Below are 23610 nucleotides of genomic sequence, written 5' to 3' on the forward strand. Positions count from 1 at the left end.
GGGAAATGAAGGGATTTGTCACAAGAAATGTAGGTAATCAGTGGGCTCAACTATGGAATCTAAACTGTCTACGGACAGTGGAAGCGGAGTCCGCGTGGCTCAGAGACTAGGCACACTACGCCCGCGTGTGTGGGAGTCTTAAGAGTTTCAACACACTGCCAACATTTTCAAATATGACAATATTTGGATGGAAGAAACGACAAATTTTCTTTTTAGTTGCATAGCCTTCCTACTCTCGTTTTCATTTTTTGCTCAATCTGAATACAAACATCAACATCTCATAGAAAATTGTTTCTGCACCTTACACATTTATTCACTCAGTAAAGATCTGCCAACAGCAGTATTGTTTTGATCGTGACATGATAGCCTTTACTTATTACGCATTGCCTGGTTGACGAAAGGATGAGATTTTTGAGTTTCCAACAAGATGTTCGCCAGGTTTCTTTTGCTCCTTTTGATTTTGTTGTCTCTTTTGGTCAGTAACTTGGAGGATATTAAGGCCCTTAGAGACTTCTGTCAAAGACATACAGTATCATGCACAAACATGTTTTCAAAACAAGCTAAAAGATTATTTTTTTTACTACATTTGTTCTGTCAATAAAGTGTGCTTCATATTTATTTTACAGTTTATGAATATGTAACCTAAATATGGAGAAGTTGTGGATTTCTAACGGTAACCACATTGTTCCCCAGCAGAGATGAAACACTAGGCTTAACATCCAGCAGTATTTTTAGATGCTTTTAGCTTTTATTCAGATTGATAAAAAGCAGGTGACAGGTCAATAAAATCTGTTGTTCCTGACAGATTAATTAACTAAAGGCTGCTGAGGCTTAACTTCGGTCTTGTTGCCAAGATCTCTGAAAGACAGAGTCATTGTTAGAGTGTAGACAGTGCCAACTCCACTCTAGCTTTCAGATTTTAGTTGTGAGTGTGTGTTCTACATACGAGCTCTTCTGGCCAATGATCAGACTTCATAAACCCGTGATCTCTTTCACCTTCCACACAGACTCACACTGCTATCTCTGGCGTTATCTATGGGTACTTTAGAAGGTCTCTGTGCATCTGTGAGGGGGTGGGGGTCACACTTGGCACCCTGGGAGGTCAGGGCAGGGTTGTACTTGAGGTCACCAGAGGTCAGAGTTGAATATTTCAATCAGCCATCTCCTCATGCTGTGTCAGTGTGTTTGAACATGGTTTCCATCAGATGCTTCTCATCTCTGGAGTTCCAGATAAGAGGCCTTTGAATTGTGCTTTGAACTTTGAGAAGTTCGTTTCTTTCTGAACAGTTCAGATCACCCAGAGCGCAAATTCTACGCCAGGAACTTTTTAGAGCTCACTTTTATGACCGTTGGACAGTTTTCCAAAAGTTGTCACATAGATTCGGTCAAGGTTGCGAGTCGCTATCAGGTTCTTTTTTCCTTCCATCGTCTGAAGCTGTAAGTCATACGACTCTGCCGTTGACATTTCCAGGTCGTCTTGACTTTTGTTTGTGACGCTTGCGCAAATCACTGACGGCATGCCATAAAACCACCTCTACTCCCAGAACACGAAGCGATCCCGTTACCTAAACAAGAGGCTCCGCAGTCGTGTCTAGTAAAAGCCACCTTATAATCAGATTGGTTCCTCCATGTTGTGTGATTATGTTGTTCGGCAGCCCCCGCCCCACACTCTCTCCACCGACATCTTGGCTTTTATGGGGGGTGGGCTTCTTCTTCCACTTTGTCTGCTGAATTGAAACTAGGCCAGTTCGTCTTCAGAATGACAATTACCATGGGCCAGACCCGCGCCCCGTTCCGAGGCGGGTGGGGAGAGACGATGGGCGACGATGAGGGTCTGAAAGGAGCAAAGATGGCCGGCCTCTGCCAAGAGACTCCGGACGTACAGTCGCTTCCGATGCTCGTTAGTGCAGCTGAGCAGAAGTCCAGGCCTGAGCGGGAGTGGAGGCAGGACTGAGGGGGGGTTGATGCTGGCACAGGCCAGGGCGGGATGTTTAGAGGCAATGTCTATCTTTAACTTGATTTTTGGGGGTTCTTTTGATGAAGCGCCACAGCTTGGTGGAGAGACCCTCCCCCCTTTCCTCCTTCCATCACCCTTCTTCTCTCCTCCTTGATCTCCATCCCTCATCTCTCCACCAATAGCCCCTCTCGTCTTGGCAGTCTTCTCTAGGTCGGTGTGAGGTTGTCGGGCTGGCCCAGATTAAAGGCATTGTCCAAAGGTATTTACATCCGGCCAAACCATATTAAACAGAGATTAGGGGTTTTCACTGCACGTTCGAGAAAGGAGAGGAGAATAGAGGAAGGAGTGAAAGAATTGGGAAACTTTCCAGAGACGAGCAAGATTTACAATTTGAGTAGTTTTTGAAACGGAGGAAGAAAAACGTGCTCTTTATTGACGGCGGGGAGGAGATTGATGTTGTTGGTGGGTGGTGTGGTGAGGGTGGGGGTGAGGGTGAGGGTTGGCTCTACAGATCCTGTTTGAAGGTCATGTGATACTGGCTAGTCTGACGGGTTGCTGAGCTTGCCAAACGGTTGGCAGCCGGTGCCGCTTTTCAGCAGAGGAAGTAGAGGCTAAAGAATCTGTTGGCGGGAGCAGTGAGCAGACGAGCCGCTGCTGCTGAGGACGTCCCAGTCCGTCTATGAGGCTGACGCACCTTGGAAGATATTTGTAGTGAATTGTGGTGTCTTTTAGACATATAAAGCAAAAATAAGGTGTACACATTATGAAAACATAATACAGTAACATTACATATTGTCAAATGCCATCATCAAAATCATCAAGCAAATATAAATCAGATATATTGATTATATATATATATATATATATATATATATATATATACTGTATATATATAATATTCTAGGTTTTGTTAATCAAAGCAACTCTAAACAGGTGGGTTTTTAAAGGAACTTGTCTCACATGTTTTGCAGTCTTCTGGACATTTGTTTCAATGATAAATCAGAAATTTTATCTTAAAAATGAAAATCTAATCAATGGAAAACTGGAAGTAGGACACAAAGTATTCGTCTTCAAGCTTCAGTTTTCATCAAGCTTTTGTAATCAGTAGAACCGCATCTTCCAGAGACTTTACTGAAGAGATGACTTCACTGTAGAAAAATCAGCTTCTATTTAATGTGTTAAACTTGGCTAGATATTGCCAGTATTTTGACCCAAATTTGGTTCTCATAACTGAAAATAAATGTATTCAGTTGAGACCAAACGAAATTGAAAACTAGATGCTTCTCTTTTAATACAGCAAACGTGCAAAACCACTTTTATGTTTTGGATCTATGATCCAGCTTACCTACAAACAAAAAAAATCTGACTACTGTATTTACTTGATTTGAATTTTTTTATTATTAATATTTTCTTAGCCTGTGAGGACTTTTGACTCAACACTTTTGGCCCACAGCATGACAAAAACGTTTGGACACCCCTGGCGTACAGAGTATAGTGTCAGAGACCCCTGATCCAGGAACTAACAGTTTTGCCCATTCTTATCAGCAAAAAAAAAAAAAAAAAAAAACTCAAGCTGTTATCAGATTGAATTTAGCACTTCTTTGAAGATCAATTCTCACCTCCTGCCACAGATTCTTAATTGCATTCAGAACTGGACTTTGATCAGGAGATTCAAACGCATAATTATGCTTTGATTGAAGTCATTTCATCCATCTAGGTTATATGAAACTTAATGTAAAGGAATTATGACAGGCCTATTGGGAACCTCTCTATGCCAAACAGCGCTAGCCGATCAGCTTCAATTCGAATATTTGCAGAACATCCCATGTCTGTTTCATAAGAGGTGAAATATTTGAAGCTTGGCAAGGATTAATGACTCAATACACGCAAATCAGATTCATCTGCACTGAGCATATCATCCCCAGTGCCAGCGCCACACGCACCCGGAGCCACGAGTGATGGCTGAGATACAGGGAATCCAACCTTTTACAGTAGTGGAAGCAAACTAATTACCTGCAACAGGCCATTTGTTGGTGAATTGTCTGCCGCTGCTTTGGGAGCAGCCTGCTCCGCACATGTGGGAAACACGGCCTTGTCGTATGATTAGTTAAATGTAGTGAGGAGGAGGGGAAAAAAGAGGGGGGGTAGCCTGATAAAGATAAATGTCTCTCCGGAGCATCTGGAATCCATCACTTTCAAAGCAGCTTAATCCCTGATATGGCTTTAAATAAGGCATGTGCTCCTGCTTTTCTCCTCGGCTCATTCAAAGTACCTGTTAGGAAAGGAAAGGAAGAAGCACATCAGTACCCCTCATACACACGTCTAAATCTTAAACAGTTACAAAGAGAGTTTTTAACCTAACGCAGATGTCATTAATAAACATCAAAGCTAGCAAAATGATTTAAAGTGTCATGCTCTGTCAAGGTAAAACATCGAACTTCAATGTATTCTATTGGGATTCTATTTGATAGATCAACAGGAAATGAAAATTAGGCATAATTTTCTAAATTTATTACAAATAAAAATCTGAAAAGTATACTCTGCGTTTGTATTGACTCCTCTGCCAACCTTAATCAATAGTTTATAGAGCTATCTCACAAGACATTATGTCACATTACAAGGGTCTCTACCAGCTCCATCCATCTTCCCATCATGACGCTGCATCAGTGTTCTTCAAAAACAATAATTAGTGCTTATTGATATCTGTTAACAACAGCTTTCTTCTTATCACTTTTCCATAAGGAACACACTTGTAGGCAGAATGAGTTGGCATGGGCCTCTGGGCTACGTTTGTGTTGAAGGCTCTGCCTGCGTGGTGAATGTGTTGGTAGCTGCTGTGGAAGCATGTGCAGAGCACTGTACATCCTACAATGTTTCATATAGTAAATCTAATTAAAAATAAGTGGAAATAAACAACAATTTTCATTTCAGAATCTCTTTTTGTTGCTAAATTATTGACTAAATAGACATGAGCTCAACAAGGAAATTACTTGCTGTTTTAAATGTCTAATTAGGTTATTCAACCATTGGTTCAAAGTGTTATTTTACCCATTCAGCTTTCCAGTGTTTCATTTCTGATCATTCCTGGAACTTCTTTAGAAATGTGGACTGGAGATGCTGACATTGGGACGTTTGTATTGGCTGCTACATGTTTATTTGTATAGCACAATTCAGCAACAAGGCAGTTCAAGGTGCTTTACATCATAAAAACACAAAAATATAAAATCATAATAACCATACAGTCAACCAGTAAACTTTAAAGTTTGTCAAGTTACACATTATTTTAGGCTTGAATAGCTTCGCTGACAGGCTAACTCCTTTTAGCAGAATTTAAGCACAACAACAGTCTTTTCTGGTGTCCACTCAGATCAGTTTTTGAAGTGGAAATTAACCCCCAGTGAGCTACGAGGAGCGTCTTTATCAACCGCTGCTGTATGTAAATCTAAAGATTTACATACAGCAGCACAGCCCCAAAGAAGCACAGTGCAAAAGTTCCAGCTTGAACTTTAAAATAGAAAAAAAAGTGATTAATTGGGTCAACATTTTTAACATGTTTAAATCTGTCATTAATTAATTGAAATTAATGTGATAATGTATCGACTCAATTAAATATGCTAACAACCATAAGTTGTTAACTTGACCTGACATGACGGAGTCTATGCTTCTTCCTGTTCCTCCAGAAACTTTTTTTACACAATCCTTCAGTGCGTGTGTAAGAGGCTGTGTATGCATAAGAGGGATAAGTTTGGAAAGACTTCCCACATAAAGAGGGCTATTTATCCCTAGGGCTGTGGCCTGCCCACTGGCCCCTGGAGAAGTTTGTAGAGGATAAATAAACCTCTTCAGACACACAGAAAAGACGGAGGCTCTGAGCTGCACTTTAACAGACAAACACACCCCAGTATCTCAGAGACAGACGCTGTACTATTCTGAAGGGCTGTTTGTTATGATATTGCTCTGAAAGGGCCAGAGGGGCCAGAAGGGCATGGGCCCCCTTGATTTATGGAGTGACTGTCCGGCCGGGGCCGTGGAGCCGCGCATACAAAACACAGAAGTACCTCGTTTACAATCGTACGTACACACACTTATCTGAACCTACATCCACGACAGCACACACACACACTGAAAAGTCAGATCTCACACATTGCTTCCAGCTGGCGTCGGGTTCCGGCGATAGTGCCGCAGCCGCTCTGCTCAAACAGCTTACACATGCTGCGCCGGACGGCAGAGCAGCGGGAATGTGGAGATGTCGATATGAAGCTGGATGTCACCACAAAGGCAGAACGGGAAGCTTCGCTTAGGCTTTGTTCACCTTTGTTTCTCTATCAGACATCTTTGGCCATTTACAGTCTAAACACTGCTAATGGGCTGAAGCTGCGTTTTCAGCACAGGCATAAGTAGCAGATCCAGTGTTTGTCGGGGGACTTTGGGCTCAGAGAGACTTAAAAGGGATAGTTCCGATTTTTTTTTTTTTTTTTTTTGAAGTGAGGTTTCTAATTTCATCATTTTCTGGTGAGTTTGTAGAAAATTAAAGAGAAAAGAATGAACCAACAACCTAAACATATAAGACTGGAGTTTCATCGACCCGATATTAATATCTGTATCAGTCCTGATATTGAAAAAAAAAAAATTCTAGATTGGGTATGGTGACAATATGCATGATCCGTAAGGGCAGATCTATTCAGTGTAATTTTATGCTTTGTGCTCTGAACATTATGCTTTATTATATTATCTTACATTATATTGACAATTCCTAATTGCATTTTCTGAATCCTTTTAAAGAACGTTTGTTGCAGTTTATTTTTGTCAGCTTCAGTTTCTTTTGTTTAGTTTCCATCGGCTGTTCTACTAATAATTACACTGACTGAACAAATTAAAGTTATTTTTCCAAGTATGACCAAGCTACTGAAGCTGTTGGTGTATTTCAGTGAGTTGTACTGGTGCAAAGTTAGCAAATAAATTTGTAATTAAGTACATTAATGTCCTAAACCTCAGATATCTGTTTTGGTATCGGAAGTGAAAACAGTGGCTGGCTTCATCCCTGAAAAAGACCTTACATCAGAAAATCTGAGCCATCAATTTTAGATGTACAGTTTGATTTTAAACTTTTAAAGTGTATTGTATTGCATTTAGCCACACAAGAGCATCCGATTCTAATGTATTCCCACCTTGGATCTCCTCAGTACAAACACAGATGGGCCCAGCTGGCCACACAGCTGCAGTTAGGTTTTTTTTGTTGTTTTTTTTTCTCGTTCCTACAGGGACTGAAAGTGCCCAGATGCTAATTAGGAATTCCTTTATGCATATTTTCCCCGGTCAGAGCAGCGCATTGCATTGTTTCTCAAAGAGCAGCGGCTGGGTTTCAACCCTGCGGCCTCACGCTACCGGATTTTCACCATGAGGCCATCTGGCCCAACGCTCCGCGAGTTGTAGATCTGCCACGGAGCAGTCGAGCGCTCGCAAAATGTGTGGGCCCGTCAAAACCAAAAACACGTTTAATGCACAGCAGCTTTAGTAACTTGCATTTCCAAATTTGGACGATGGACATTTCAGCAAAGACGCATTTCTGTGCTACACCTGAGAAGTTGGGATTCTTTAGAACGTGTTGGGTGTAGCTTTGTTTTGCTGCATTTGTTCAGCTTCTGGCAGCGTGTAAACATCAAAGTTGTGAATGAATATTCTTCTTATATGTTTTCCCCAAGATCAAAGCAAAAGATGCACAGATGCATTTCAGCGTCCCGCCTCTCTGCTAACAAATGCTAATTGGATATATTCTGCTCCTAACTCTGTCACGATTGGAAAGTCTTTTCCAGGAAAATGCGTTTTATAAAGAAAACGCATGATGAATACAAAGAATGCTGCTGTCTACTCAGAGGGGTTTCACTCCGGTAAGTCCACTACCAGCGCTGACTCTCTGGAGAATTTTATATCTACCTCACAGAGCCCACTTCTCCAAGTTTAAGACCTGAAAATACTCTGCAGCCCTTTTTTCTCAGGTTTCTTTCTCAGACGTGCACAAAGGTAGAGAGTCATTCATGCTGGGCTTGAATTTATGTGCTGTGCGCTGTTGCCTCACTGGTTTTTCTCCTCCTGAATGGAGCTTTTTGTTTTAACAAAAAGACGTGTTGTAAATCTGCTTGTCGAAGCCGGAGGCCACTGAACAGCCCCATTGGTTTATTATTGACCTAGCATCTCTAGCATGGCTAAAGAAAAAGAAGTTTTTTTTAATCCTTTAAGCGCTTTGAAGAAACATTTTGAGATTGGGTAAATATTAACTGAGTTAATTCCTCTATGACTTATTGTGTACAACGCCAAAGTATTCGTGCCTCTTGAACTTTTTCACATTTGATCTATTTCCAAGCAACCTCCTACTTGGGATTTATTGGGACTTTACATGATAGTCCATTTCAAACTGACCTGTAATTATAAAGTGGAAAGGAATTAAACTTTTTATAAAAGTATTGTGTACTTACGTATCTCCACCATTTACTTCATTGCTGAACAGCATTCCTCTCCAGTGTAACCTCGCCTGTTTGCAGTTCATTATTCACAGACTTGCTGATTTTTCTGTAGAATGTAACTCCAAGTTGTTAGTGAAAACTTCACAATTACAGATTTTTTTCTGATCCATGAGTGGCATTTATTTCTGTACTCCCAAGAGTGGAAATAAGGAAGACCGTAGGTGTTCAACTGTGCGTATTAATGCATATTAAGTAGAGCCAGGACTTTACCATTCTAATTTTGATGAATTAATTCCATCTGTTTTTGCCCATTAAATTTTAATACAATTAATTGCTTTTTGGGAGTTTTTTTACATGTAAAAGTTCAAAGCCAGAACCTCTGTATTGTGTTTCTGGTACGCCTGAAAATCTGTAACACCCACAAACGATAGCGATCATCAGATAGTGTAGTGCCATATGACAAAGTATGACAACATTAGATATTTAACAAAAACTGAAGCATTATCGTACTGTGAAGAGATTAGTGGCTGATTCAGAACAAAGATGGGTTTGTACAGATAAAGGCAGAATGAGGAAGGTTTCTGTTAGACAAATTCATCGGATTAAGAGAGCAGCTGTTAAAATGCCCTTACAAAGCAGCAAACAGTTATTTGAAGCTGCTGGAGCCTCTAGAACCTCAAGGTGGAGGATCCTCCAGAGGCTGGCAGTGCATGAACCTACTATTGGGCCCCTAACCAGAGCTCACAAGTAGAAACGGTGGCAGTGGGCCCAGCCGTACGTGAAGATTAACTTTCAAACAGCAGTCATGTTCACTGTTGACTGCTGTGCAACCCTGGATGGTCCAGATGGACGCAGTAGTGGATTGGTGGTGGATGGCCACCACGTCACAACACAGCTGTGACGTCAGCAAGGAGGTGGTGGAGTCATGCTGTGGGCCGAAATCATGAAGAGAGAATCATTGGTCAAACCCTTCAGAGTCCCTGAAGGTGTGAAAATGATCTCAGCAAAGAATATGGACTTTCTGACTGATCGCTTTCTTTCATGTTCAAAAAGAAGAGCCGTAGCTTCAGTAGCAAAATCATCTTCATGCATGACAATGAATGCTGTAAGGAATACCACTGTGTCATTGGCTGCTATAGGCATAAAAGGGGAGAAACTCATGGTGTGGTCACCATCCTCCTCTGACCTCTGACCTCAACCCTATTGAGAACCTTAGGAGTTTCCTCAAGCAGAAGATCTGAGGATGGAAAGCAGTTCATATCAAACCAGCAGCTCTGGGAAGGTTTTCTGACATCCTGCATGTTTTGATTGAAATAGCTTTTGATTTTAGTACATGTGACCACTTAATGCTGCACATTCAAAGAATGACCGTTTGCAGTTCTTTATAATCCATAAAATGTTTAGAAAATCTGCTGTGCATAACAATTTGGAACATTTTGCATTTTGAGTTTTTTATTTTTGAAAAAAATACTGTTCTCATGGGGAGCTTTGTTCAGTAAAATTTGATTTATACTGTAATAGTTCATGACTTGAAAATTATACTGACCATCATTTGCATTGACCATTTAAGAAAATCTGAGAAAATATCACTTGCATAATAATTTGGAACACTGTGTATTTGTAAAAATAACTGAAAAGATTTTACATTTATTTTCTTCCACTTTGCAACTGTGCAATACTTTATGCTTGCCTAACACTTACTGTCTTTTAGTATTGGCTGCTCAAGGATGTTTTTGTCCTTTCTCCCATTTTTGGGAGTGGGTGTCTTTGCCAACATAAATCACACATTTAACATATTCAGTACTGGTAGGGGGTGATGAGGCGTTGGGGGTTTGGGGGGCTCGATGGGTTCTGTGTTTTGTGTGCAAACAGGTGCATGTTGAGTAATTTGTTGCAGAAGCTGTCGAAGACATGTGGAAGTATGCATGCATTAGCTGCCTTACAAGTGGCCTTTGTGTACGACTGAACATTCAGCTCAATTGTTGCCATTAAGCCACGTTGATTATTTATGGTCGCCGTATTGTGTATTTGAAATATGAATAAGAGGACACACCTCTGATGAATGAACAAAGCGCCTCAGTGTCGCATCCAAGCGGCTCCGTTTCCTCTAGTCGGCATCCTCAGCGAAGTCGGTAAACATGTTGGTTTTTCCAAGCAGGAATAAATGAGGCTTTCCTCACAGTTCACATCTGTCTGTGCTCTCTGCCTGATGGGCTGACAGCAGCTTTTCCTGTTTGTAGCCAAGCACCATGACTACGTTTCTTTCTTAAACAGGGTTTGGATAAAAAGGAAAGTGAGGGATTTACGCAAATTAGTATATAAAAAAAAATAACAGGAATGTGGGAGTCAGGATAGTTCCGTTCTTCATACCGATGCGAATAATTTAGGAGTGAGCATTTGGCAATGTCTGAAACTTATGCTAAATAGATGCGTGTGGTTTACGTTGGTATTGTGTTTGTGTCTGTTGAAATCACCTGGAGATGTCAGGCTGTCAGACTGCTGTGGATGATTTCAGGGTTTTCTAAAGCTGCGACTTTCCAGTCCAGACTCTGGCACATTTCTGTTTGAGAGCCGGGGAACAGAAGACGTAGGCACAGTGCTCACCATATTTCTTTTAGGCCTTTCTACAAGGTCACATCCACAGACACAGAGCGTGAAACATCATTATATGGGGTGAAATACACTTTGTCGGAGGGAAACTCCAGATTTATTAGATCAAGAGAAGAATTTGCCAGGCCTGTAATGCAGTTCTACTAGCTGTGCTCCAGAAAATAAACTATGATTGTTAACAAGTGGAAAACCCAACTGAGGCTGCATTGGTGAAGCAAACTGTGGGTGTGGCTGACATAATCACACATGGAAGTTCAGCAAGAGGTCACAGGATTTGAGTTAATCCGGTACTTTGCATTTGAATATGCCTTCTGTCTGAAAGCCATATTTAAGATTCAACACCAAAAATTTTTTTCCGTCTTTTACAAAAATCAATCAAGTTTATTTGTGTAGCACATTTCAGCAACATGGCAGTTCAACGTGCTTTACATTGTGAAAACATTAAAAAAAAAAAATATATATATATATCAGATAGTCGACACTTGTGAAAACCAATAACAGATATTACATTTTGTCAAATGTCATTATTAAAATCATCAATACACATCAAATATGTTGGTCAATGTTCTGTTCAGAAGCAAATCTGAACAGGTTTTCAGTCTTGATTTAAAGGAACTCAGTGTTTTGGTTGTTTTGCAATTTTCTGGAAGTTTGTTCTAGATTTGCGGTGCATAGAAGCTGAATGTTTAAGGTGATTTAATTTTTTTAAATTCAAAAATTAAATTAAATACTGCTGCGAAAGTGTAATTAATATTATTGTAGATAAGAGAAACTGACGGTGGCATTTCATTAGATGGACTTTAAATTGCGAAATACGAGCTATTTTTCCATGCAATCATCAATCAAATTTAAAGCATACTTTTGAAATATTGCAAGAAGGAAGAAAAAATCACAATTCAAATTAGGCGTGCTCTTATCTACTGGTTTGGAGTGAATCAACTGGGCTGAGCAAAGCATAATGTCATCAGATGTTGACGTTACTGAACTGTCATGTTGGATTTTAGTTTCCTTGCCCACATGCAGGTGCGCACAGAAGAACAGACTTTACTGTTAGGAGGGTTTGTCTTTAATCAGTTTAACGATTGTTCAGGAATCGAGAAGAGAGGATGTCAGAAGGGGAACAAGGGTCCAGGTAGGTTTGGGGGGTCCGGGACAGCAGCGGATCGGAACGGCTTGCGAGACGCGCTCGACCAGCGAAGTTCCAACAAGTGGTAACCATCGAGCGATAACTGGTGGTTCCACTGCTTCTTAAGAAGCCTGCCGCCGGTTACCGGAATCCGCTGCAGGTGCGTCAGGCTGTCAAACTCCTCCGCGTAGCTCGTCTCTGAAAAGAACCCTCACTCCAACCTGAATCCTGACATGAACAGGAAGTAAAGTTTGGAAACTAGCATAGACCACACACACATTGGAAAGTACACCCCCACGCTGAAGGTTTGATATTTTCAGAGTTTTGTGCCTCTGGTAAGGCATAGAGCCACCAGTATATAGGCAGTTCTCTACATCGGAACTTATTCAGCAAATGGGTTAGGGTTAGGGTTAGCTAATCCAGATTAGCTGACTTTGTAATTAGGCCCGAGCAGCAAAGCGCTGCGAAGGCCTATTGTATCTGTACTGTTTCTTCTTTTTCTGCCACCCCAAAGAGGTGCCTTTTTGGAGGCTTTATCATATTCAAAAACTCACCAAACTTGGCGGATGAATACAGCGAATTTAAAATTTACGTATTTTAAGGTCGTCGCAACAATCGCTAAAACATGGCTCAACGGCGCCACCTAGCAATTTTCAAAAGACCCTTTGCTATTCACTTACTTTATCATAGAGACTTGAAGTGCGGTACAGTTGTAGAGCTCACTATGACGCTCAGAATTTACAATTAATGTCATAGTGCAAGTATCACAGGAAGTCGGCCATTTTGGATTGAAGGTCCGATTTTGACCCCATTTTTGCCGTTTACAGCCTTCGTATTTGATCGAACTCCTCCTAGGGATTTCGATTGATTGGCTTCAAACTTGGTCAGTCTGATCATAAGGCATGCCCAATTAAAAATGATCAAAACGGTGACTTTTTGAGCATGTTGAAAGGGAGTTATCAGGGGGGAACTTTGAGCATGTTAAAGTTCACCTACTCGCCATGAAACATGAAACTCTTATATTTCCTATACAAAAACACATCGAGGTACCAAACTTTCAGTGATTGATCATCATTGGGTGTCCTAAAATACCCTGTGGTGAAAAAATTACATTACTTAGGCCACGCTCCCTGAGAGCAGGAAGTGTAATGTTTTACTGTGAACGGTCGCTATCTTACCCCTTTGACCTAATCAACATGAAACTTTGTCCAGAGACAGAAGACATGTTGGTGTGTTGTGGATTCCAATTCCGACCAGCTTCGATGGAGCAGGTGGGCGTGGCGGCGTTGCGAACGCCGTTGAAATACGTTTGGCTCTGAATTCCACAGTTTTGTGCCGAGCTGCTCCAAACTCACTAGGGTGCATCCTTATCCATCCCCGAACAGGAATCCATTACAGCCGTTGACGGGTATTGCCGAATTTCTCTACAGCGCCCCCTAGAATATTTTAAATGATCAGCCCCAAGCCATGCTTTAACCTAGAATTACGAAACTTGGTACACTTGTGTAACTTGTCAGGACGTACATAAAAGTCTCCTAGAACCATGCTCTAAACCCAACAGGAAGTTGGCCATTTTGGATTGAAGTTCTGATTTTGACCTCAATTTTGACGTTTACAGCCTTTGCATTTGATCGAACTCCTCCTAGGGATTTCGATTGATCAGCTTCAAACTTGGTCAGTCTGATCATAAGGCATGTCTGATTCAAAGTTATCAAAACGGTGAGTGTTTGAGCATGCTGAACGGGGACTACTAGGGGTCAAAGTTCACCTACTTGCCATGAAACACGAAGCTGTTACATATTCTACACAGAAACACACAGAGGCACTAAACTTTCAGTGATTGATCGTCATTGGGTGTCCTACAATACCCTATGGTTAAATGATGACATCACTTAGGCCACGCCCCCTGAGAACAGGAAGTGTCATATTTTACTGTGAACGGTCGATAGCTTCTGCAGTGGCGAGCAGGCTGCGGCTCTGGAAACTGTGCGAGAGCTTCTGCGGTGGCTGGAACCCCCGCAGTGGCCAATAGGCCGGAGCGGCGCTTGGCTGCAAGGGCCACACGAGGCTGCTCGCAGCTTTAATTTAAACTGCTCTTCTTTGTTCATGTCTGTTTGCAGACTCTGTGTCCAGTGAAACTGCTTTCCTGGAGGACTTTATCTTGGGCATGGGGGACACCCTGGACATGTCGTGCAACCGGAAGGACTCCTTAGAGCCCGTCATCTGGTTCAAAGACGGCATTGGACTCTTGTCAGGCAACCGGACGCGAGTCGGCCAAGGGATGTTACGCATCATCAACGTGTCATACGAAGACTCGGGTGTCTACACGTGCCGACTTGCCCATACCAACACCCTGCTCAACAACTACACCATCAGGGTGACAGGTGAGATATAGGAGGGTGTTCTGAAAACTCACATCTATTCTGCTTTTCTGTTTGTTTGTCCAGCAAACTGTAGTAACTTCCTACCAAACATCCAGTAATGCTCCATGCTAGCAGCCGAGGTTTAGACCTCTACGCAGATACAATAGAGCATGTTCTGTGCACACACCTCACACAGACTCTCAGCCACACAGTCAAAGGTGAATTTCATTATCGTGGCTCCGTGGTGAAAGCAGAGCGCTAATAAGAGCGCAAGACCAAGAGGAAGTGAGGGTGGGGCCGTGGGCGGCGGCGGTGGGGGTCAGGAGGCTAGCGAGCAGCAGCTTAAAAGTCAGGAGGCGTTTCACCGTAAAACCCGGGACACCAGCTGAGTCCGTTATTGACAACTAATTAGAAAGCAATTAGCTTGAAACATTTCAGCATTGAAAACAGATGGGGTGGCAATAAATGCGTGAGTTTCTTCTCTCTCACTTCTCCCTCCTACCTCCTCACAAGCACTCACACACACACACACACACAAGTGTGTTTGGTTACAAACTGGAGAGGATGCAATCAATTCCAGCGCTAATCGGAGGTGGATAACTTCACCTTTATGTCCAAAGTATCTGTTCCAGACTCTGAATATGCACCACTGTCCTCATCACTGATGTCTGAGCTAGAGTGTCTGGCATAATATTTTTTTCCTTAACTAAATTTCTCAAGTAAAATAAAATAAGCACATTTGCTTCCAGCTCCGCTCAGCATGCTTCAGGGATTAAGATCATAGTTGATGCAATTTTATTGCATTCTTTAATGAAGTGAATAATTTTAACGCTCCTGTGCCTGCACAAACCACCTTAGAAGTTTGACATTGAACAGCATGAGGCGACAATATCCTGTTTTCCCCTGCAGTGCAGGTGGTTCTCCTCCCTCTACTTTAAACACTGCGCCTTTGGTTTATCTGAAAACACACATTGTACTATTGTGTTGGTCCTCAAATATTTGAGTTAGGTGCAGATAGCTAAGAGCTAGGAGTGCACTGCTACCTTCTGCCTATGAGAAAAGATAAACAGTGTTGGGTTCATGGAAATAAGATCAGACGTTAGCAGACTTTTTGAGAAAACTGATCGCATTCACACCAGCCCTGTTTAAATCCGCTTCAATCGAACTCTAGTTCTTTTGCCCAGGAAGTCCGGTTTGTTTGTGGAGGTGTGAATGTTCAATCAAACTCTGAAGTGGACCAAAAAAGTGAACTCTGGTCCATCTAAAAACCTAGTTCTCGCTTTGATTGAAGTGAACTCTGTTGTGGTTCCACAGTAGATGGCTCCAAGAGTAGGAAGCAGACTATAGCACAGGACATTCTGGGTAAGTACGACCAAAACAAAAGTTTGCTAGTGGGAGAAAGGGCACGTGGCTATTTACTAAAGACAAAAGAGAAATCCTACAACCTCTAAAATCTGATGCCACTCCATTTCTGCTGCCATTTCATGAAGGTAGAAGTTGAGCTTGGTATCTTCTTCTGGGGTTTTCGTGTTGATCTCATTGGTTTCTGGTGCAAGGAGGGGAACAGGTTTTTTAAAGATTTGTTTGGTTTAACACAGTGCAGTGTGAAAGGGAAAATGTAACAAAATATTCAATTTCGGTTCCCAGTGGAACCAATTCTACTGAACTATCAGGTATAAAAACATGCTAGAAATCAGCATCTTTTGGTCTTAAAAGTCACGAGCAGTTGTATAACGATCTTCAATTCGGTTAGGAATAAACCAGTATATGTTTAACAAGTCATGCTATGTTAAATTTTAGTTCAAACTCTTTTTTAAAAAAAACTAGACATAGTTCTTAGTTTAGCATCGATATTAAGCTCTGAAATGCAACGTAAATATTACATTATTTTCCAATACAGGTAAGGAAATTAGTAAAAACAGAATATACATTCAAAAATCTCTAATTATCAGTGACTATAGAGATAGTTAGTTTTCACACTTTTACTTAACATGTTTTCCCCAGACGGTGACTAGCTGATTAGCACTGACACTGACTAGCAGTTTTGTTCGGCAAGAGGTCTACTAAACTTCTGTCACTACAGAACTTTCTTTGGCATCGCGTTCAAAGGACTTCAAACTATTGGAACGACATGACAGAAAATCTTAGCAATTTTAGGCTTTTGCAACTTATTAATACCTTGTTATATCCTGAGACTGGTCACTGACTCCATCTGTCAACCTTAAGTCTTTCCCATTATTCACTGAGGATGTGTGTGACTACCTTGGCTGGTGTGTCTTCGACAAAAGACGTCAAAAACATTTTTAAAACACTAAGTCAAGCATATAATCAGACAATTTTCCCCAATCCATTATCAGCTATATTTGGCAACCCTCCAGACCTGGGCCTTTCACATTTTTCGAAACAGGCCCTAGCCTTCACCACCCTTCTGGCTCGAAGACTTATTCTACTTAGATGGAAACTAAACGTCCCCCCGTCTCATGACCACTGGGTCAGAGAAGTTCTTTACAACCTGAAACTGGAAAAACTCAGATTTTCACTTAAGGGTTCCACCAGTAAATTTATGGAGACTCGGAGACCTTTCCTGTCTGTAGGGGGTCCCATGACTTTGCTACCTGATTCAGAAGGAAATTAAATTATCTGTAGGCCTTCTCATCGATATCCAATTCTTTTATTTTTAACCGATAGGTATTCTTTGTCTTATAATTTATTTATTTATTTTTATTTTATTTTATTTTTCTCTTTATTTGTATATTTGTGTAATTTACTAGTACGAACGTATAAATATATATTCATTTATTTACTTAGTATCAGTATTATTTTTTCTTTATTTCTTTTTCTGCCTCCTTTGGAATGTGTATGGATGGATGTGTGTGTGTGTGTGTGTGTGTGTGTGTGTGTGTGTGTGTCGTGTTGCTAGAAGCTGTTGCAGGGACTGGATCTCTGCTGGCTGTTTGTCTTGTGCTTAGACCTGGACGGGGTGGGTTGGGTTCTGGGAGAAATCAGCTTGAACTTCCTCTTCTCTCTCTCTCTATAACTACCGTGTTTTCATTGTACTAATGTTTGATGTATGTCAAGCTGTAAAATTCAATAAAGAAAGTTGGAAGAAAAAGGAAAGACGTCAAAAACTTGCCTTAAAGTGACTTTTTTGTGGAAAGTGATGTTTACAATTTTTGATTGATCAAATTTGCCACCAGACACATTGAAGCAGTTAAAAAAATATATAAATATTTGACCATGTTACACGTTTCTTAGACGGAAGTCTGAAAACTGCCGATTGAAAGGTTTTTCGGATGAGTATGCTAGTTTTTTGGGGGGGTGGGGGGTTTGTTTTTTCCCTTAACATACCCAATGCTTGCTACATCTATCAAGCACACACACATCCCACAGATTATTCGCCATGTTTCGTTTACTAAACCTTTTCATGTCTGCTCACATACATTATGCCATTTGGAATATGATTAACTTGTTTTCAGCTATAATCCCCATCTTTTTGCTGCTACTCCTCGGTGAGTATTTTTAGGACGCCTTCTATCTGCTGAGTCGTACCACAGCAGTGCGGAGTCGTTGGGCTCAGGTGTCAAATAATAGAAACAAAAACCTGCTAGTCAGGAGTTTGAGGAGCAGTTTTAGCTCACCGGGGCCATCGAGGTAACAGCTGGCTCTCATTAACCAGATCTGAGGATCTGAACTGGAAAAATCCAAGGTCACATGGAAAATAGTAACCACGCTGTTGGCAAAAAATAATAAAGTTTAAAAAAAAAAAAGGCACAGCAAATCTAAACAGGATCTATGGCTGCAAAATAATTAGTCTGACAAGGAGGGTTTGTAGCAGAAAGTGTATGTTGCAACCATGGCTAGAGAAGTGTGTGTGTGGATCCACTCGTAGGAGCGTTGGACTGCAGCACTAACGACCCCTGGATTCCTATCGTCTACGGAAATGTTTAGGTTGTAATATCAGCAGAACTGTAGTCTCATTCAGAACTTTCTCAATGAGCAGCCAGCTGCAGCGTGCATTCATGCATCTCTGGATCTGGATTTAGGAACATTTGCACCATCGTACGTGTTTATGGCCACACACCATTTAATCTCCAATTCACACCCATTTCTGGGTTGTAGACGTGATCGGTGAATTGTTTGTGTGTTTAGGTAACGGTCCAAAGCACGTAGGAATTGTTGAGTCAAAGGTTTATGTAATCCATGTCATTCTGAAGCTCCCGTGTTTCTGATTTTTCAGATTCTCTGTCATCTGGTGATGATGAAGACTATGATGAAGATCCAGAAGATGCAGGTAATGGAAATGGTGAATTATTTTCTACTCTTCTGTTTTAATACATTTGTAGCAATAGCTGATGTAGTGTAGATGTTTTTTATGGTCACAAATGTCAAACATTTTGGGTCTGGGAAGACTCTTTTTTTGTTTGTTTGTTTGACGTGAAATAACCGTTAAAGAAGTTTTGATAATTCGGGTTCACAATTGTGAATGTATTTTTTGTCCAGGCAGAATCTAAATAATGGTGACAAACTGAAAACGTTCCATTATTTGATCTCTTTTAAAACAAATTGTAATGTGTCAGTTCTGTTTAAATAGCTGTTCGTATTATCAGAGGTGCAGGAAAAATAATGTTTCTCTAGAAAAATTCCTGGGATCTATTTAGTGCTGGGAATTCTGAATCAACTCCAAATGCTCAAAATTAGTTTTTAAAATACATTCAAGTTGTACGTTTTTACCGCTCCCAAGATTTCACCCAAGATTTCATAAAAAGTTGTGTGTCATTCCAACGTGTTGAATCCACAGCTCTTCTGTAAAATCACTGACTACCATTTTAAAAAGACGTGCATAGTTACCCTCTCCCAAGTATAAGAGGCTTGTCGCTCCAACGCCTGAATGAGACGCTGACGTCTCCTCTGATTGGCTGATAGATGATGAACGCTAGCGGCTTGACTGAATTATGAATTATATCTCATGCAACTGTTTACATCAGTGGCTGCCATAATTTTTAATGATTTATATGAACAAGCTTATTCACATGTGATTTGAATTTTGTCTGTTTTTTTTAATGGAAACACCGCAGTTACAAAATTGTGGTGGTGTTTCTTACATTAGCCGAATAGACACACAGATTTGCGCTCATTTCTTATGGAAATGCAGCTATTAAGACTTACATCTTTACTTATTATTTGTTTATTCCATTATATTTCAGGACCTAATTACCTAATTAGTTTCTTTTGTGCGGGAACAAGGTCGTGTTTAGTGAAAGTTTTTTTCTGGTCCATGACTTGTCTGTTAGTTGAGTTTTATCATTATGCGGCTTTAATAATCTCTAACTACCTTGCTGGGCTCATATAAACCTTTAGCCCACAGCACTTAGCTAAATACCACCGGCGCACAGATCAAAAAGCTCTGAGGTTTTCCAGCAGGTAACAGCCCTCTAAGTGCTCTGCCGGGACGAGAGCTGATTTGGCATTCAGGAGCGCGCCGGGTTCAGGTGTAGGGTAACAAAGAACAATGAAGGACGGCTTGTGCCGACTTCGCAGACTTCACACGCTCCGTTCTGTCAGCCAGCACGGCTGCAGAGAGACTGAGAGCGTCTCCCCCGCTCTGACAGCCCTCTACCAGCCAGACGACACACTGGGCTGCCTTTATCGTACCATATGGAGGGAGACAGCGGGAAGGTGAGGCGCAGACAGGTGTAGGGGACTCAGAAGAGGGAATTGACTTTATGGAAATACTGTGAAGGATCAGAGGCAGACAGAGAGAAATAAAGAGAGACAGGAAGTAGGAAGGAGAGAGACAGCAGGCAAAAGTAAGACATGAGTGGATCGGTGCATTGTTGACCCTGGGTGTAAGTCAAAATGGGAATATTTTATCTGACCTTTTCATACTGAATAACAACTGGAAAACAACCCACTGCTTGAAAAATGAATGAGATTGATGCCAGAAGCAAAAACATGGAACTGTTCTGATGACAGAGCAAAAGGCGGACAGCGATCTGAAATCAGATTTCCATTCCAGGCCTTTCAGACCTCCTGACGACACCGTCACACACGAATCAAACTGAAGCAGCAAGACTGTGACGTTAAGAAAAGCCTGTGTGTCTCATGGTCGTCATTAATAATTTATACAGCCTATCGTCTTTTAATTATAATCATTATATGGGGAGAGACAGATGTTGATGGATCAAGGGAAGCTTCTGTTAGAAAAAGTCTTAACATTTCATTGTTTCTGGAAAGATGGAGCATTGCCATGTAGAATTATAGATGCTTTAATTCTACATGATAGGTATAGTTTTCTTTGGCTATTCCAATTTTAGCTGATTGAAATTTTTATTTAAAAATCAAGACAATGTAAGAACAACAAAATATTTGAAGTCTTGCTCTCATGCAGCCTGAACCAAACTCAGCCATATCTCAGCTACAGCAGGACAATAAATCATAACATATATCGCAATATTGATATATAACACTATCAAAAGATAATGTTCCATATATGGACTATTCATTGAACTCTGATTCAGAACCGTACTGCATTCTGGGGGATGTAGGTAGAGGAAAGACTTTAGCCCCTCACCCTCTCAAGGCCAGTCAAGCAAGCTTGGTGGCATCAACTCATTTACTCACTCTTTCGTTACTTAGCAACCACTTGTTGAGTTTCAGGTTTTGCTGCTGTGCCTCCTAACTGCTGAAAAATAAGAAGTAATGGTGTGGAGAAACATGAGAGAAATTTCACATATTTTTAAAACAAAAAACTAATTAAGAATGATCAAAATCGACAAATAAGAAAAGCTTATGTATATCCTGGCACATTTTTTCAGCCATATCGTTCAGCCCTAGTCTCAACATGTTTGCTCTGTTTTTGTACATTCAATGTTTGTCATTCAGTCACCAATTCCACTCCAAAGTGCGTTATCAGCTTATTATGTTGACAACCTGCTGATCAACCCCAAAATGTATCAAACACTTTCTTTGTTCAGACTTTAATTTAAAAAGCTGAATTTGTTTAGGTGCTCTCATTTTATGAAGACAGGACAGCCCATCAGCATGTAGCGTCTGGGTGAAAATATTTCATCTTTTCAGTCTGATCTCACTGAACCAGAAGCCTTTATCCCCAAAGCCCTGCAGAAACCCTCCTGTCGTTGTCTCTCTGCCACATGTCTGACTGGATAAGCGGAACACCTTCAGTGTTAAACCCGAACATGTTGAATGCACAGCCTTCGCTTAGCAGGAAAAGCCTGGACCGTGTTCCAAGCGGACATAAGTGGCAGCAAAGGCAACAGCTTTCGGCAGACATCCTGCACTCCGGTAAATACCCTCTGACTGCCAGACTTAATCTCTGGGTGTAAGTCTACCTCATGACATATGAGGCTCCAATTTCCCGGCCAAAAGGAGAGGGATTAGCTCAGAAACATTAAACCCCTATCACAGCTTAATGTCCGTTAAGCCACTGCTAATTAGCAGGGCTGCAGCAGGAAGGAGCCATGTGACGAGCCACACGGCCAGCCGGAGAGTCCCTAATGGTGAGCGGAAGAACATCCACACACAGAGAGGACTCTACTAGGGATGTGACTCATTAACACACCTGGTGGAAGAATCTGTAGGAAGACATTCTGAAGATTTGACTTTGTAAACTTAGTTCCGTGTGAATGTCTTCAACCAAATGAAGAGGTCGCTGCATCAGAAAATACAGCTAAAAGGAAACCGATAAGGAACTGAGGTTAACAACAGCAGTGGCCTCCAAACTTATTCATACCCCCTATTGCTTTTATTTTACCATTGATATTAGAAACCTTTTTTTCAAGGGAGTCCCGGCCAAGAGGCAGCCACAAATGCAACTCAAAAAATGACACAGTTAAAAGAAAATGTCCCGCTATAAAAACCGCTACATGTCATTAGTTTGGATGCAGAATGACTAAATGAGATGAATTCAGTCAGTCTCAGAGTTTCTTGTAGCAAGTTCCAGGAAGAGGGAGCAGAGTGAACGAAAGACTCTTTACCTTGGAAGCACAAGAGAAAAATAGAAGCAGCAAATGGTTATGAGCGAAAAGCATAAGAGTCAACATTTCTTAGTGCAAGTGGAGTGCAAATATAGGCTGGCATGAGTTCAAGTTAAAAGTTAAAATGTATCGAGCTGAAAACACAAATGCCAATGTGTTTTTATTGTGAACATTTTGTAATGACGTAACCCAGTCATGCAGAATTGTCGAGGAAGAAAATACGAGTTGGAAGTATTGCTTGGTCAGACTGGTTGGGTGGTTTCAGGGGGATTTTCACTCATGCAGATCAAAAATGTAAATTAATCAAATAGTAAATAATCTAAATGAACAGAATTTCATGGAAAGAATTTCTAGTCAATGAAAAATTGTTAAGGCAGTGGTTTCAAACTGCAATCCTCAAGGGCCAGAGTCCTGCAACGTTTAGATGTGTCCCTCATCCAACACACTTTAGTTGAATGGCTAAACTGCCTCACTAGCATGCAGTCAAGCTCTGCTAACATGCTAATATTGGATCCAGATGAGATGAATCAGAGAGACATCTAAAAGTTGCAGGACACCGGCCCTTGGGGACTGGAGTATGAGACCACCGTGGTAAGATGATCTGTTTTGATGGTCTCGAGATCGGCTGTCTGCTTAGTGCAGACGATGCGGTTCTATTGGCTTCATCAAACCGTGATCTCCTGCCTTCATTGAATCGGTTCACAGCCGAACATGAAACGGCCTGGGATGAAAATCAGCACCTTAAGATATAAGAGGGTACAGTACCATCTCTGGGTTGCAAACAAGGTCGTATCCCAAGTGGAGGAGGGCAAGTATCTCTGGGTTCTTGTTCACAAATGAGTGGGAAGACAACAGACAAATTTGTGCAAGCTGAATTGAAAGGCAAAGCTCTGGACTTACTGGTTGGTCTACGATCCGACCCTCTTCTATGGTCACAAGCTCCAGGTAGTGACCGAAAGAACGAGATTACGTACACAAGCGTGTGAAATGAGTTTCCTCCATAGGGTGTCTGGGCTGTCCCATGAGTTGAGAAGCTCAGTTATCTCTACCTCTTTCTTTCAGGAAATTGCCTTTTTATATAGTCTGTATACTCCAGATA

General features: G+C 41.3%; 1 protein-coding gene across 11 annotated transcripts in view; it reads left to right on the forward strand.

Moving 5' to 3' along the window:
• Window positions 1-23610, forward strand: part of LOC102228238 (fibroblast growth factor receptor 3) — an 84600-nt gene that overhangs the window by 21540 nt on the left and 39450 nt on the right. For 6 of the 11 annotated variants that reach the window (XM_023352653.1, XM_023352656.1, XM_023352652.1 and 3 more), the window contains exons 3-4: window positions 14275-14538; window positions 18755-18820. In XM_023352653.1, coding sequence (XP_023208421.1) covers window positions 14275-14538; window positions 18755-18820 — 330 coding nt within the window. The remainder of the gene's footprint in view (window positions 1-14274; window positions 14539-18754; window positions 18821-23610) is intronic. The other 5 variants (XM_023352660.1, XM_023352658.1, XM_023352659.1 and 2 more) reach the window with 3 other exon arrangements.

This window comes from Xiphophorus maculatus, chromosome 19, assembly GCF_002775205.1.
Source record: "Xiphophorus maculatus strain JP 163 A chromosome 19, X_maculatus-5.0-male, whole genome shotgun sequence".
Taxonomy (NCBI): domain Eukaryota; kingdom Metazoa; phylum Chordata; class Actinopteri; order Cyprinodontiformes; family Poeciliidae; genus Xiphophorus; species Xiphophorus maculatus.